Below are 15,244 nucleotides of genomic sequence, written 5' to 3' on the forward strand. Positions count from 1 at the left end.
GGAGGATACAAAGGAAGGGTCGTGAAGAGTGGTGGTAGGAGTTCACAGTTAATTGTCACCCCCAGAATCAGATGTGCTAGGAGTACTTTTCGAAGTGTCGAAATATGCAATGCGCTACAATTGTAGTAGTCGCCATAGTCACTTCCAGCGATCCAAAATCATTCAAAATGTGTATTATAATTAATCTAAAATTGATTTCGAGTTTTTGCAAACCTGTTTCCACTCAAGGAAGAGCTAGTGACTCGATTTTGTAAAGTGACTCCTATAGTCGTCATAAAAGTCATCACCAAAACACCAGCTATTTTGATATAGCCCCTCAAACCCCGAGTGTACAGAAGCCCATACACTTATTCATATGCGACTCGTAGCCCGCCCCTAACCACGCCTTTTTTTTTAATTGTAAGAACCGTTATACCCTCAAACTCGTTCATTAACCGATCATCTCCCTGGCGAATCCATTTTCAGCTCCACGGTGTCCATCTCGCTCCAGCGAGATACGCGTGTCCGGTTCCGAATTACAATAGCCATACATATTGCTACAGTTGGAACATATCCGAGCATCTGGACCACTATGTTCATCAGCATCCCAGGGTGTTAGGATATCAGGTCCCCAGCCGTCTCGAATCGGTCCATAAATATCCATTAGCTCATCTTCGTCGAGCTCAATGTCATGATGTCCAAAGATACCCTCGTATTCATCAAGGTTTTCCTCCGTTCGACGGGAAAGCAAGATTCTGTAGTCTTTTTCAACATTCTCAACAGGTAGTCCACTAGCAATGTGAAATCGTATTTCAGATCCTTCCAATTCACCGAATGTGGCGGGGAGTTTCTTCCAGACATATTTCTCCATGACGCCTTCTTCTCTGGATTCCGGTAATGTTTCGGCATAGTACTTGAGTTCTGGTAGGAAGGACTCGTCGCGTATAAATATTTTCAAGTATTCGCTTGATATAGTGCTTATGAAGTGAGGTAAGATGCTGCAGCCTCTAATTCCACCATTTCTCATAAGATAACCCAAGCATTCATAGGCCAATGACCCATTTTGCTCCAACGGCTGACCCCTGATATATAAATTATCAATGATTGGACCCAATGTCTCTCTTGTCATCTTCCTCAGATCGATTCCCGGACCAGGAAGATTGTCTGTGAAGTTCACAAGGTCAATCATCATGGAATTCAAATTCTTGAAGGCTATTATGTGCTCCCTTGACCTAGTTTGTTGCCTGCCGTACCAGGGAAGCTGGAGTGCTCCAAGAAAATCAACTATTTGTCTCCAGCAATAGCTTTGTAGACCTGTCCAGCTGAGATTGATGCTTGGAATACGCTTTATAAGTTTAACCGCGTACCAACGTTCAATTCGCTGGTCAAAGCTCAGTGTGACAATTTTGTTAGAACCTTGGTCGTCGTAGTATTTGCCAACAATCCGTAACTCTAAATGTTGCAACTGGGCACAGGATCTGGGGTGTGTGCTGACGAACCACTTCAAAGATGAGACTTGAGTGAAGATGAATCTGTTGTCCACAAAGAAGGATCTCTCTCCCTTCTTATAAAAGAATTTAGATAGTCGCAATAATTGAACAGGGAGCTTTTTTTGCTCAGCATGTTCCACATCAGTGATATTGGACTTCAATAGTTTGACACCAGGGTCAATTATTGGATGTGCTAGCTGCAAAGCAAAGCGTATAATGCGAAGCTTCACTTCGAGTGGTAGCTCGGGATTCGACCTCGTAGTTGAAGGATTTGATGCAGCGATCGTGCTCAAATTTTTGTTGGCTGGCCAGGCAATGTTGTGGGCGGCGAGAAGGTTTTTAAGACTGGCATTTTCTCTCGCAAGTACAGTATTGTGTTCTTCCAGTGTCTTGTTCTTTCGGCAAAGTTGGTCAATTGCGGCATCTAATGGTCGATGATTGCTGACAACAGGTGGAGAATCATCTGGAGGCCCGTCCCATATGGACCTCTAGAAAGTAATCAGTAAAAATTTCTTGATAGAAACCATGGAGGATTCCTTACATCTGGATCATAAACAAACTGATCCATTGTCTCGCTAGATTTGATGCAATACAGGTAGTCTGATTTCCTCCCTGAACTTGTATCTTCAGGGTTTTTGGTTATTGCTGACAGAATTTGTGGGAGGGAAAAGTCGCAGTCTTGATGTTTCAAGAGCTTTTTGAAGTAATACAATAAAAAGGATCAGAGTGTATTGCTGACATTGCACGGACCCATCAAGTTATAACCTCCACTACTCGAGCCAATTAAATATTTCTTTCTGTGTTGGAGCCACAAAAATATTAAGGTGAATGATTGTCAAAGAAGCATTCTTTTTTTATTGCTAGGATCGATCTAGCATTCAATTTCTTTTTCAAGAAAAGACACAAGGCAAATCAACTTAAAGTTACGTAGGTATCTAAGGATGTCTTTACCTACATAAAATACATTGACAAGATCTCGTTATGGTAGAGTTTGATGATAACACAGACTTTGCTGATTACTTCATCATTTATTATATGACTGGCTGGAGATTGACAAGTATCAGCTCCTGGCGTCTGGTCGCTAAAGTTTACCTGCTTCCATGAGTGGTTCCACCGTTGCACGCGTTTTGAACAGGTACTGTTTGGAACTCTGGAACAATGGCATTCAAGAGAATTGGGATGCTGAGATACAACTTTTAGCAATCTGCGTAAAGGTTGAACAGCAACAGAAACTGTATCCAGAGAGCTTTTGACTAGAGAACTGCGGCGCAAGGCTCTTGCTCTTCGATATGCCACAATCAACCCAGAATTGTATGAGTTGATCTTCTCAACTAGGAGTTATGTTCATCGAGAGGCTTTAGACACAAAGGTTACCTCCTGTTCCGGGAGCTTCTCCAAGCTATATTTCGAAGGAGGATTCCGCGAAAAAGTACGACGCCAACAGAAAAAAGTGTGGAATCGCGGTATCAGCTTGATCATCATATCTTGGAGAAAGCAAATACAAGGAAATACTGGAAGACATAATCAGGGAAGTATTCTGAGTCACAAAACACGCAACTACTTGCAGCGCATAGAATTTTCCCTTCGGTCAGCTTCGACTAGGGCAGTCCTGATTTTGAGGCTTCAAAAAAGCACAATGACCATGTGGTCAGCATGCCAAGTAATAAGAAGTGATAGAATTATCCAGAGGACCACGAAATAGAGATAAACTGAGAAAGTGTTTCAACAGAAGGTGTTTGGCAGCTATCATCTGATTCGTTCCAGGGGAGGAAGGGGGGGCTAACCGGGGCAGCATCTCGTTTCCATGTCATGATTGTGAAAAAACTTCATAGTTTTGTAAACGTCTTTCAATTTCCTAACACTCATTGCTAGCTCTCGGGTATCTTGGTCTGCAACAGTATCTATATGTATGCTCACAACCATCTCCGTAACAAGATGTGAAAACTGATCCTGAGCCCAGCGGTATCAGGCTTGGAAGTATGGGCGGTTCTAGCAACCTTTCAAGTGAGAGCATTCGATGAAGTTCATTGATCCCGGAGCGGATTTAGATATTTAAATTTGGGACAGTGAATAGAGTTAGAATGCGGGGCAAGTTGCAATCCGTCACACTGCAATTGCTAGCGAGGACGTGTTTTGTTGTTCAAATCGAAAAGACTTGAGGTTAAGGGGTACTGGGACTAGTTAAAAATTATTTAATATGGTACTACAGAGACATTGTAGTGTTGTGTTGTTTAGACCACTCGAAGCGATGCTCGATCAATTTGATGAGATGATGTTGCGTTGTGCAGGGTTGGCGTCACACCGTCTTCGGCAGAATTGTCACTTCTCTGACTAAGATATGACTTCCACCAATCATACAGTTATGTTTTTTTGTCTCCATATCTCGCTGTTCCGTTGGAAATAATCTCTCGCAAAGACATCTTGCCGCGAAAATGAGAAGAACTCTCATCTCAATCCTCCCCCCAACTCTCTGCGTTAATTACAATCGTCATACGTGATCGTGAGATGCCGACTCTGAATTACCGCGAATAGTATTATTCTTGAGTCTTACGAGTTTACAAGGAAGGTCATACCCCAGCTCAAGCTAATGATAGTTAATAACTGACCTTCTGCCAGAAAAGAACCCCATTGTATTTCTCTCATAAACACTTTCACAAGGCTCTCGTCTTTCCTTCAACAGCCTACAGCATGAGAAACCTTACACCATGGGAGTACATCATGGCAAGACGTCGCTTCACATTATTTTCATACCTACCAGTTGAGATTAGAGACGAAATCTGGAGATTGACTCTCGAGCCGCGTATTGTCGAAGTTAGACCCAAAAAAAGCATATACGATGGATTTTATTCCACTGCTCCGCTACCGGTTGTGTTGACAGTCTGTAAAGACTCGGAGAGAGCTGTCCTACGTTTGTACCCCAAATACTTTGGTGGGGCACTAATTGCTGCGCGAATCCGATTCAACGCCAAGATTGACACCCTATATCTGGATTGGAAACTTCAAGATCACTTGAGATGCTTCCTGGTAATGATTAGTCTGCAGGAGGCTGAAAAGATCCAATTCTTGGCTATAGATCAATACATTCGGTGGTCACGTCAATCCATTGATCCGGACTATTGCTGGTCTTCAGCCCCCGTGTTCGAATTTCCACTGACAATTTTCGACCTTCAAACCGACTTTTTCAAAAGGTGTTGTCACCTTGTCGTGGATCTGGACCAAAATCTCCGCAGAATTGACGCCGAAACTCTGGAACAGCTTTGCTCCGTAGTGCGATGCATGAAAAAATTGAAGGAGCTCATATTTGTGCATGACGATATTATCTGGGATGAAGAGTTTTTAAAAGAAGGTGGAGTATTTCCCCAGCAGGATGAGCTTGCTGGCTTGACACTCTTTCAGCCTCAAGAGGTCTATGATCTATTCCCAGAACCAGTCGAAATGATCCACTTCGATTATCGCGAGTCTATTGAGTATTATGATGACGACATGGAAATTGAAACTCTCCAAGATGATCTTGAAACGAAATTCGCGAGTCCAAAGTTTGAGATTCTGGTCCGATATGGATGGAGGTTCCCAGACTCGTTGTCACTCCCTTCACGTCAACCCCGTCTTACAGAATCGGAATAATGGTTGCAGTAGTTGAGATGCAAGTGGTGTCTTCAAAAGGGTAGTCTAGGAAGAGGTCGGAAACGTTCTTTAGAAACCTCAGATATTTGGAGGATTTATCATGATCACTACGCTCGGAAACTTGTACTCACGTCACGGGAGAGAGATAATTTGAGATACTGCGTATAATATTGGGATGAAAGCGAGGAAATTTCAGTGAGCAAGGTTGCTACCATAGTAACTTACCAGATTGAGAAATTTAGCTTGAGCATACACGAACTTCCAGTGCAGCGAAACGAATAAAAACACTTCGATCAACCTCTCATGACCTTGATCTGACAACTTCTGCAATTGACGTTGAAGTACGTGATATCCTGACTGATCTATGCGCAGTTCCCAAGTATTAAGGTGCAGAATAGCAGTATTTATTGGGTAATATGATAGGCTCGTGTGCCATCAATATACCTTTTCCAGCTCCAGAGTACTCTCAATCTCATTGCACATATCGCTTCAGCGCCCTAATGCTTCAAGTGTATATGCAAACGAAAATCTCTCGTAAATCCTAACCCCGCATCCTCCCACCGGTATCGTTGAACATCAGATTCATAATTTCATGGCTTTAATCCCCATTTTGATACAGCCAATCTTACTTTCCACACAGCAAGCGCTCTCAGCCCTCATAATGGTCTCTCAAATAAGCAAACCTCTTCGCATACTTCCAAGTAAGGTTCTTCTCTCAGTCATCAAACATGCCAACTAGGAAACTATAAGGAAACTCTTACCACGCTCTACGAAATTTACTTGATAACGCAAGTAATCTTATACTCCAACGCCAATCCTCTAAGATACTATGCAACTATTCTTGGCAACCGCTCTGGAGAAGCCATTTCTTTGCTCGTACACCCGCTCATATACTGTAATTATACATAGTACAGTATCAAAACGCTATTGCTATCGGAGAAACACCCCCTCTTGCTTCAGAAAATCATACCCAGGCAGACATCCAGTCTATCTGGAATATCCTAACAAGCCTCTTCACAGTAGAACCATGAATTCTACACTGCTGAGAATCTCGGTGCTGTTATGGCTATATCAGTATTATCATCCTCGCGATTAGAAAGTCTGTCGAACGGATAGATTTCCTTTTCACGTCGCTCACTACGCTGGATATCAAGAACGATTTCCATAGTTTTAATTTTTGTCGTTTTTCAAACAAGTGTTCATACCGTGCGTTCCCAGAGTGCCATTGACATTATCTTTGACATTTGACCATTGGAGGAGACTATTGTTGGGTTGATTGTAGAATTGCAAGGCAAGAGATTTTGCATTCGCTCTTTTCGAGATTATCCCGGTAATGGACGTCCCTTGTAGCGAAAGGGACATGTCTGGCCTGCGATACTTTTGCGGTGACTTCACAACTCCTAATTCCCAATTACAATTCTCACCCATTCCTTAATTTTCATCATCAAGTACATGTATATAAATACAAAAGCATCTCATTGCGCCAAGAGCTTAAGCCATATTATCAAACTCCAAACACCAAAGCCATCGTAAGTATCCCCACAATACCCTCTTACAGCCTTCCAGAACTGCGCCCCGGGGTTCCTGTCTTCCCTTCCGGAATCAAAACATTATCATAAGTACATCATTGTATCATCGTATCATCGTATCCTATACATTCAAATACACGCCGCACGATACATACACATCCAATTAATAGTCCTTCTTCTCAGTACCTCCCCTTCTTTTTCGATCCAATCTTTAAACGCGAATGGCAATATACTCTTTTGCATCTCTATCTCTGTCGTGTTTCTCAACCACTTTGATCCAGTAAACTCAGTTCAAGAAGCCAACTCCGCGAAGCTATGTCTCGGATCACCAATCCCAAGTTCCGTTGTGCCAGTTGATATGCTATCGAAGATTGATTCTTTGGTTGTGAATTCTTGCCAGAAAGTGTGGCAGTCTGGTTGAGGAAGATGTTAGCTTAAAAAGATAATAGACTGAGTAAGATTATGAATGTGAGTGTATGGTTCAGCATCAAGAACAAACAAGCCCGAGGGCCAATCCGAAGCTTGGTAAATTTGCGACATGCTATTTTGGGGAAAGGTGCAGTGAATCATGATGGTTATAGAAAACACAAACCTTTAGTATCACAGAATTTGATGATCAACCCCTTTATATTACTCCTCCCAGAGATAATTGTGGATCGATCTTGAAGTCTCTCGTACGCCCCATTCGTGGATTCCTGCGAGCCGATTGTAGTAATACTACCTTGAGTATTGTTTCTTGAAATCCTCGTCAACTTTTTGCGAGCTTCATGTAGAGGCCTATCATCAAGGCTCTCTAGCGTTATGGATTTTGTCTTTGGTTTCCTCGGTTCTTTGAATATTGACACTGAACGCTAATTTTAGAATATATTCAGAGATGAAGAAACATGTGGAGATAGTATACTTACCAGGCCACTCCTCAAAAGCCGACTTACGATCCGAAGATTTGCGGAAGTAAAGGATGTAGCGAGTACGGGACATGGCGTCACGAATAATTTGAATTGTTGATAAACGGCATTGGGATTCTTTATCTTTCAAAGACTTGATCCATTGAACATCAAAGTAATGCTTAACTTCTTTAAGGAGAATGAGGCGGTGAAATTCCAGGAAATCTGGGATCGAATTTAGTAAAGAATTTGTGTATCTTATTCAGTGTAATAAAAATCTACCTTTTTCATTGTGAAATGTGTAATTTGGTGAGCAACTGTGACGCAGAATCTTCTGTCCTTGAAGTTCATCGGACTTGGTGACTTTGAGCCGGTGAGAGCCTTGCATATTGACACGGTATCTATGAGTTTTATCTGTATCAGCGTGGCGGTTGTCAATGAAGGGTATCATAGAGGTTTGTGATGTTGAAGGTGTAGCAGGATCGACTGAATGACAAAATTCAGTGCAACCGTCCTGACTAATGGTATTTATGATAATGACTTCCCCATTGTCTGATCGAACGATAGATTGTATGAATCCATTGACCGCATGTTTGGGATATGACCTGATAGAAATTCAGTCGTTGATTATCGGGATGGCATTGGAACTTACAAATACACTGCGATCGATGGATCAATACATACCGAGGGACTCGGTGAAATTGAAGTGTTAGATAGAGCTCTGTTGTGTCTCGATGAGCCATCAGAGTCATGCGGGAATGGGGAATACCCGTAGGTATTGGTGGGATTGCTTTGAGGAATGCCAAGAAAATGACTGTTTGGGGATGTACCCAAAGGACTGCCAGTAGTGGAAGAAGACCCAGTGATTTGATGGAATGAGCCCCCACTACTTCGAGGTGATGCCTGTGAAAATGGAAATTCTTCTCCAGTTGATTCCGTACTATGCAATGTGACTCGAGAACTGATACGAGCAGGGTGCAATATTTCACGTTGAATTCGGGTTTCTAGTTGGTTCCATGCCTCAAGCTCGTACAACAATGCGTTCTCAGGTGCGGATCTTGATGATGAGGGATCTCTGTGAGCTGTTATATTCGACTCCAGAGGCTTTATTCCTACTGCATCAAATATTTGTCCCCTCATATCTTGTAATCGTGAGATGAGCGGATCGACTGGTCTTTCTGTCCCTCTTAGGCGTGAAGTAGACATGTAATTGATGGATTCGACACGCCTCATTGCCAAATTCTCCAATCTCTGTGAGAGAACGTAGCGTTTCTCAATCCCATCATCTTGTAAGCTGTGTTGACCAGATATGGTTGATCGCGTGATCGAGTTTGGTGGGTCTTCGTCGTGTTGATCCTGCCAAGGATGCTGTGTGTCGTGGAGAGCTTCGACTGCTCTAAGTGGTTGTGGGGGGGCTAATGCTTGTTCGAGTTGGCGAAGCATAGGATAATCAATTTGATTCATCTCAGGATTCGACTCGAGAGGGTGTGTTACTCTTTTCAAGTTTTGAGTAATAAGTGATACTAGTTCAAGATGAGATGAGACCAGCTTCAAATTGGACGAAAGTAATTCTTGATGGGAAGTGCTATAGGATAATTAGTTTCTGGCAGTATTGTTTGATAATGCGATGAACCTTATCTCTCGCACTATGTTGTTTGTGTCTTGAGCTACTGAGTGGTTTAAAGCAGATATTTTGTAAGTAGCTAGACTGAGGTATAACTCCATCTTGGTTCGAAGTTGCAAAACTTGATCTCTTTCGAAGGGCCAAGAAATTTGCAAATACAGAGTTTTGATTTGGTCTCCTGAGAAGGCAACTTTCCTTAACCACATGGGTACTCCTTGCTTTGTGATCGCAGTCTGAGGATTGGCGGTTCTTATCAATTGCATATGTCTCGAAAGAAACTTGACACACTGCTGTTGGAGTTGTGACGGAGCAGCTGCCAAACTAGAACCTTCTGCTAAACTTCCATCTCGGTGTTCCCAATCATCTAAGCATTGAATAATCTGATCAAAATCTTCAAAGAATTGCTTTGCTTCAGCTTTGGCACTCATGGGTCCATCAGAGACGGCTTTCCATACATCCCACACCAGTTTTAGGCCAGCGACGATGTCGCCTGCCGACCATCCAAACCCACTCATTATTTAATTCCTGATACACTTGATCGTCCAACGCTCAATATGCTAGCGATATCAAAGGAAGAAGAATGAAATTTTTCAAAGACAAGCGAAAATCAGTTGAGATGATAAACCGTTAGAATTAATGAAAGTTACAACAACTTTTCTGGAGTCCCCAGAAAAAGCCATGACAGTAACCTGAGGGTAGTTTAAGAAGTGGTGTGTGATTTAAACGTCTTCACCATACCTTGATCCATGGCATATCAATTGACAAGGCGATTTGATAGAATGATGCAAGCTTGTGTGAGACGGGATGATGTTGTCCGAATCAATCTACGCCCAGATGGAGGAACAAGACAAAAGCAAGATGAAGTTTGGACATTCTCCTGCATTTCCACGATTGATACTCAGCCCTGTTGCCATGGCTTGTGGAGCAGCAATATTGATCTGTGACTCTTTCCAGATAATTGGGGGTTGTAAAGTGATGGTAAAGTGGTAATGGGGAACTGCTGAAGGAAGCAAGCTGTGTGGTGGTGGTCGTTAGAAACGAATCAATGAACCCACGTGGGACTCCTTGCAAATGTGGCCCCTGCTCATCTCCCTCGATTTTCTCACTTGGCGACATCTACCTCAACTTCACATACCTCTCTAGGTAATCCTTGATATTCAATAAATCTCGCAACGTCTCCTGCAATCGTACTTTGATACGACCAGAATGAATATAATATTCTTGAATACAACGAAGGAACAGGCCAAAAACTTGTCTTGGTCCATAAAATTCGCTCATGGATTGTCTCGCCTCTCAGCACCGTGGGGCGATGAGTCCAAGATGAGATGTCACATTCTTATTGATAGCTTTTCCGTTTGATATTATCTCGTATCATCCATCCTTATGACCATTTCACTTGTTCGAGGCATGCTTTGCGAGAGTTTTCGATATTGAACGCCATTCACACCTTGGCACATTACCGCAGCTCTCTGTTCCAGCGACAGCTACAGATATACGCCCAAGTCACAGGTAGGCTATGTGTGTATGCTTATATGTATGTGCCTGGTAGAGATGCCTCATATACAGCCTCGTCTTTACAAGCATACCTCATTTCAATCTTGCCTCTCTCACTATTTCATACTCCATCATGCCGTTCATGAAGCATGTATTGTTGTAAAATTCTGTTTTCAACAATTCGTTCAAACTTCAAAACTTTGGAGAGACTGCAATAGTCAGACTTCTTGAATCAATTAAAGACGGACGACCACCAAGCTTCTCATACACTAAACAATGCCGCCTTGGGGTTTAAGATGGTTAAAGTTATTTCTGAACCCGTACGCAGATGATGACTTTGATCACATCGATGTGAATTCCGCCTTATTATTTTAGTATCTCTCCTTTCCAACAGCTAATTGTTTCGCTAGGAATCAGACCGTAGAAAGTATATCTTCGAACGTCTCGAAGAATCTGATTTTTCAGAAAGCTTCTGGGTGGTGGTTGTTGCCGGAGTGGGGTTTTTTACAGATGCATACTCGATATTCGCAATTAACATGGTAATTCCGATGCTGGGAATTATTTACTATGGAGATCCTGTCAACAAGGGAGTCATGCCTCACAATTACGAGATTGCTCTCAGTGTTGTCACGTTGGGTGGATCTATCATCGGTCAAATAGGGTTCGGTCTTAGTGCTGATTTATATGGAAGACGGAAGATGTATGGATTGGAGCTGATGATCACCATCTTTGCAACATTAGGTGTGGTTATGTCATCTAGTGGTATCGAAGGCTCAATGTCCATCATTGTATGGCTGTTGGTATGGCGTTTTGTCTTAGGAATTGGTATCGGATCAGATTATCCACTTAGTAGTGTGATTACTGCAGAGTATTAATATTCTTTCCGTAGTATTACCTCGCTTCGCTAACTATTATCGTAGATTCGCCCCGCACAAACTCAGAGGGAGAATGATGACGGCAGTCTTTATGTGTCAGCCTCTGGGTCAACTGGCCGCGACTTTAGTGTCTTTAATTGCAGCGGCCAGTCAGAGGACTGGAATCCCGGCAGATGCTACGCCGGAGAACTGTACTGGCGAATGTCTCAAAACTATGGATTCTATATGGCGATGGATCATCGGTGTGGGAGTGATTCCAGCAGTCATCGCTCTTTGGTTCCGACTTACAATTATAGAATCACCAAGATATACAGCTGATGTGGGTAGAGACAGTAGAAAGGCAGCATCAGAGCTAAGCAGATATCTTCCATCGGAGATTGATTCAGCAGTTGCCTCTACGACTTCGATCGAGATACAGCCGCAACCTGGGCTCCGTAGATCAACTACAAATGGTAAAGGGCGAATAAGCTCATCTGAATCACGAAGAAGTAACGAAGAGACGTTAGACGAGATTCATTTGGAAGATCAAATATTGACAACCGCCAACGACAACAAACCTCCCCCAGTGCCTTCATGGGAAGATTTCAAAGAATACTTTTGGTATAAAGGGAACTTGAGGACACTCATCGCTACCTCTATGTGTTGGTTTTGTGTAGATTTACCTTTCTAGTAAGTCTTCTTGCAAAAAAAAAATCTTGGTTCAAAACTCGCGACAAGATCGCGGTCATTTTTCCAAAATAGAACTATCTTGCTACATCTCTAATTGATCGATTTGCAGCGGACTTGGAATGAATAGTCCACATATAATCTCCACCATCTGGCACGGCATAGGAACTCCACCACAACACATCTACCCTATTCTCATCGACGATGTATGGCAAAGTCTTGTGGTTGTTTCTATCGGTGCAATTGCGGGTTGTGCTATCACCTTCGTGGCTATCGACAAAATTGGACGACGGAATATTCAGATGGTCGGTTTCTTCTTTCTCTTCATTTTATTCATCATAATCGGGGGATCATTTAATCATTTGTATAATATTGGCGGCTCGGCTGCTACCATCGTTTTGTATATCCTGTGTCAAATATTCTTCAACTTCGGTAAATTATCCCAATCTCATCCATGGCGAAATATGCACTAACTAGAATACAGGTCCGAACACTACCACTTATATGGTTAGTGTGGCTTCGACTCCCTTGATTCATCCTTCTCTGAATGCAGCCAATTCTCTAATGACTAGTACAGATTCCAGCAGAACTATTCCCCACTCGATATCGTGCACTATCCCATGGCATATCCGCAGCTTTCGGAAAATTAGGATCTGTCCTCGCGCAATTATTTCTTGCCTACGTAAACTATGGCCAACATATTGACTACAATCATATTCAACTTTGGCTACCATATTCCCTTTTGATGTCAGTCTCCCGATCTTCCCTCTACCGGTCTCACATCGTCATGAGCTGATGATTCTTTACAGCTTCTCAATATTCATGCTCCTCGGTCTCTTGATCACGATCTTCTACATCCCCACACCCGAGATCGGCTCAGATGGCGTGAAAACGCTTGAAGAATGGGAAGTTGGCAGACCGGCTAATGGATTTTCCAAAACGTGGGCAGCTAGAAACATTGCCGGGGTCTGGAGATGGAGTTCAAGGAGCTGGGACGGAATCGTAGGTCTGATTGATAAAGATGAGGGAGAGAGGAGGAAGGAATTGAGAGAGATGAAGGAGGAGAAAAGAATGATGGTGAATGATAATACTAATGGAGGAACGGAAGGAGATGTTGATTGAGATTGCGTGGGATTGAATTGTGATAGGTGAGATGTGAGAGTAGAAAGGTTTTAAATGAGGGATATTTGGGCTAGAGTTCGTAATGACTAGGTAGCATGATAAGACAATGCACGCAACGCGAGAAGTTTATTCAAAATTATCCTTGATAAAGTTTCTGGCGGTACTCTATTCTCGATGCATCCGAGTCAGTCAATTATGGTAGTTATAATCGGATCGAATACAGATAGAACATGCTTTTTGTGATTTTTGCAAGGAAGACAAAGGGTACCAGAGACGAAGAAGGTAATTGAGATGTGGAACTTCGAAGTCATATGCCTTGGGGCGAGAGATGGCATTTCAGATTTAGTAGTGATGGATACTGCCACGATGATAGGTATTTGCATTGGTGACCAGGTCGGCGAATGTGAATCAGCATCACATAATCTATAAACTAGAAGCGCTTTATTTTCATCTCCAGTTTAGGGTCGGGATACCATCTGTATGGGCGATATATCAAATGATTTTTCACGGGGAATGGTTGATGGAATATGCCAAAAGAGTGATTGATATCCTTCAGCAGTTATGCGATTGGATTTCACTGCAGGAATATGTGAATGACACCATTGAAAAGACGGATGAGTAATTTCGGAGCACATGTGTTGAGTAATCTTCAGCCCCGGCACCCATGTGGAGGGAGTGATCAAGGGAAGAAAGTCATGTAATGAGAATTTTATTTTTTGATTTCTAAATGAGATGCTCGCCTAGTCGTCATGATTCTTTGAAAATGATCAAATTTAGGATGACGAGCGGGCAAGGCAAAATCTAACATCCACATAAGAGACATGACAAGCAAAGGTCTGCCAGAGAATTCATTGGCACCCTTTGACAGCTTGGGTGACTATTTCAACAGTATCAGGCATGCATCAATTTTCATGCGAGTCAATGAGTCTCATGATTACCGCTTGGGCAACAAATAAAGTAGCTCAACTTAGTACAACGAAACACGATGATTCCGGGAGAGAGAATAATCGAGGTTGTGCGCTGATGAAGTGGTGTAAGAAGAGAATTTCTAGGGCCCGCAGACCTCTTAGGTCATACTTCTTGTAAAAGTTGACAACAAAAAGATAAAAATAAATCGTTCAATGCCAAATATGAAGTTGCAAAATCTAATCCACAGAGTCAACTTGACCATTTTACCCCTTCATGGAGGCTTAGCCTTAACCAATTTTGGTATGGTGAGCACAGATTCCACCAACCAATTAAAGTTCGGATGACAGGCTGTTTCAAAAGAACATCCCGATGTTGTTGGAATGTATTTTGACACTGAAAGTTTCAAGGGAAAGTATAAACACGCCTTACATCAACGACTTCTCTCTCAAAGGGAAACAAATGATGAATGAATCTCTTCGTAAAGTTCCAATAATGCACCGAAAAGACGTTTATCTTCCGTTTGTGCCTGTCCTTGTATGTCTAACCATGCAATTCGGAAGTTATGTTTGGGGGGATTGCGATCTACATTGAAAGGCGAAACACGTCAGTAACTATTGATAGAGGTTTGAAATGAGGGCAAATCTTGTAAATATACCTCGTCGTCTGCTTGAGTGTAACCTCCTTTTCAATTCGCTTCACATCTTCTCCACCTGATAGATATTTTTGGATACTTACAGATGCCGCTATCATGAAGCTTCTCCAAAGAGCTTTTGAATAATTCCACTTTTTGTTTGTTGTTGAACCAATTGAGGAAACACAAAAATTGATAGTGATAGTGATGCTGAGAGGAACGGCACTAGGAAATCGACTAAAGTGAGACACCTTGTTTAATGAGGATTAGTGGTTACCGAATCAGGACAAGACGGATATCTAAGATAGTCAGGGACCGATGGTCACGTGTAGATACTAGACCCAAGAAATCCTGCACCGGCAGTGGAGAATTTTGGTTACATTGGGGGGTTGCACAGAGCACAAATGAGGAAGCTTG

General features: G+C 42.5%; 4 protein-coding genes across 4 annotated transcripts; 2 read left to right on the forward strand and 2 right to left on the reverse strand.

Moving 5' to 3' along the window:
- Window positions 1-430: 430 nt before the first annotated feature.
- Window positions 431-2,037, reverse strand: EAE97_010321 (uncharacterized protein; the record flags this gene model as incomplete). Its single annotated transcript, XM_038880836.1, has 2 exons — window positions 431-1,957; window positions 2,011-2,037. 2 exons carry the CDS (start codon window positions 2,035-2,037, stop codon window positions 431-433), a joined length of 1,554 nt encoding a protein of 517 aa, XP_038728230.1.
- A 2,120-nt stretch (window positions 2,038-4,157) lies between these two features.
- On the forward strand, window positions 4,158-5,093 carry EAE97_010322 (uncharacterized protein; the record flags this gene model as incomplete). Its single annotated transcript, XM_038880837.1, has 1 exon — window positions 4,158-5,093. The coding sequence occupies one exon, from the start codon at window positions 4,158-4,160 to the stop codon at window positions 5,091-5,093; it is 936 nt and encodes a 311-aa protein (XP_038728231.1).
- Window positions 5,094-6,913: 1,820 nt separating this feature from the next.
- EAE97_010323 (uncharacterized protein) lies at window positions 6,914-9,645 on the reverse strand (the record flags this gene model as incomplete). Its single annotated transcript, XM_038880838.1, has 6 exons — window positions 6,914-7,035; window positions 7,215-7,466; window positions 7,528-7,731; window positions 7,789-8,111; window positions 8,159-9,091; window positions 9,140-9,645. 6 exons carry the CDS (start codon window positions 9,643-9,645, stop codon window positions 6,914-6,916), a joined length of 2,340 nt encoding a protein of 779 aa, XP_038728232.1.
- Window positions 9,646-10,900: 1,255 nt separating this feature from the next.
- EAE97_010324 (uncharacterized protein) lies at window positions 10,901-13,287 on the forward strand (the record flags this gene model as incomplete). The annotated part of the gene is made up of 7 exons (XM_038880839.1): window positions 10,901-10,975; window positions 11,035-11,492; window positions 11,545-12,168; window positions 12,278-12,597; window positions 12,650-12,672; window positions 12,743-12,912; window positions 12,975-13,287. The coding sequence occupies 7 exons, from the start codon at window positions 10,901-10,903 to the stop codon at window positions 13,285-13,287; spliced, it is 1,983 nt and encodes a 660-aa protein (XP_038728233.1).
- Between the last annotated feature and the right edge of the window lie 1,957 nt (window positions 13,288-15,244).

This window comes from Botrytis byssoidea, assembly GCF_014898295.1.
Source record: "Botrytis byssoidea strain MUCL 94 chromosome Unknown BBYS_027, whole genome shotgun sequence".
NCBI lineage: Eukaryota > Fungi > Ascomycota > Leotiomycetes > Helotiales > Sclerotiniaceae > Botrytis > Botrytis byssoidea.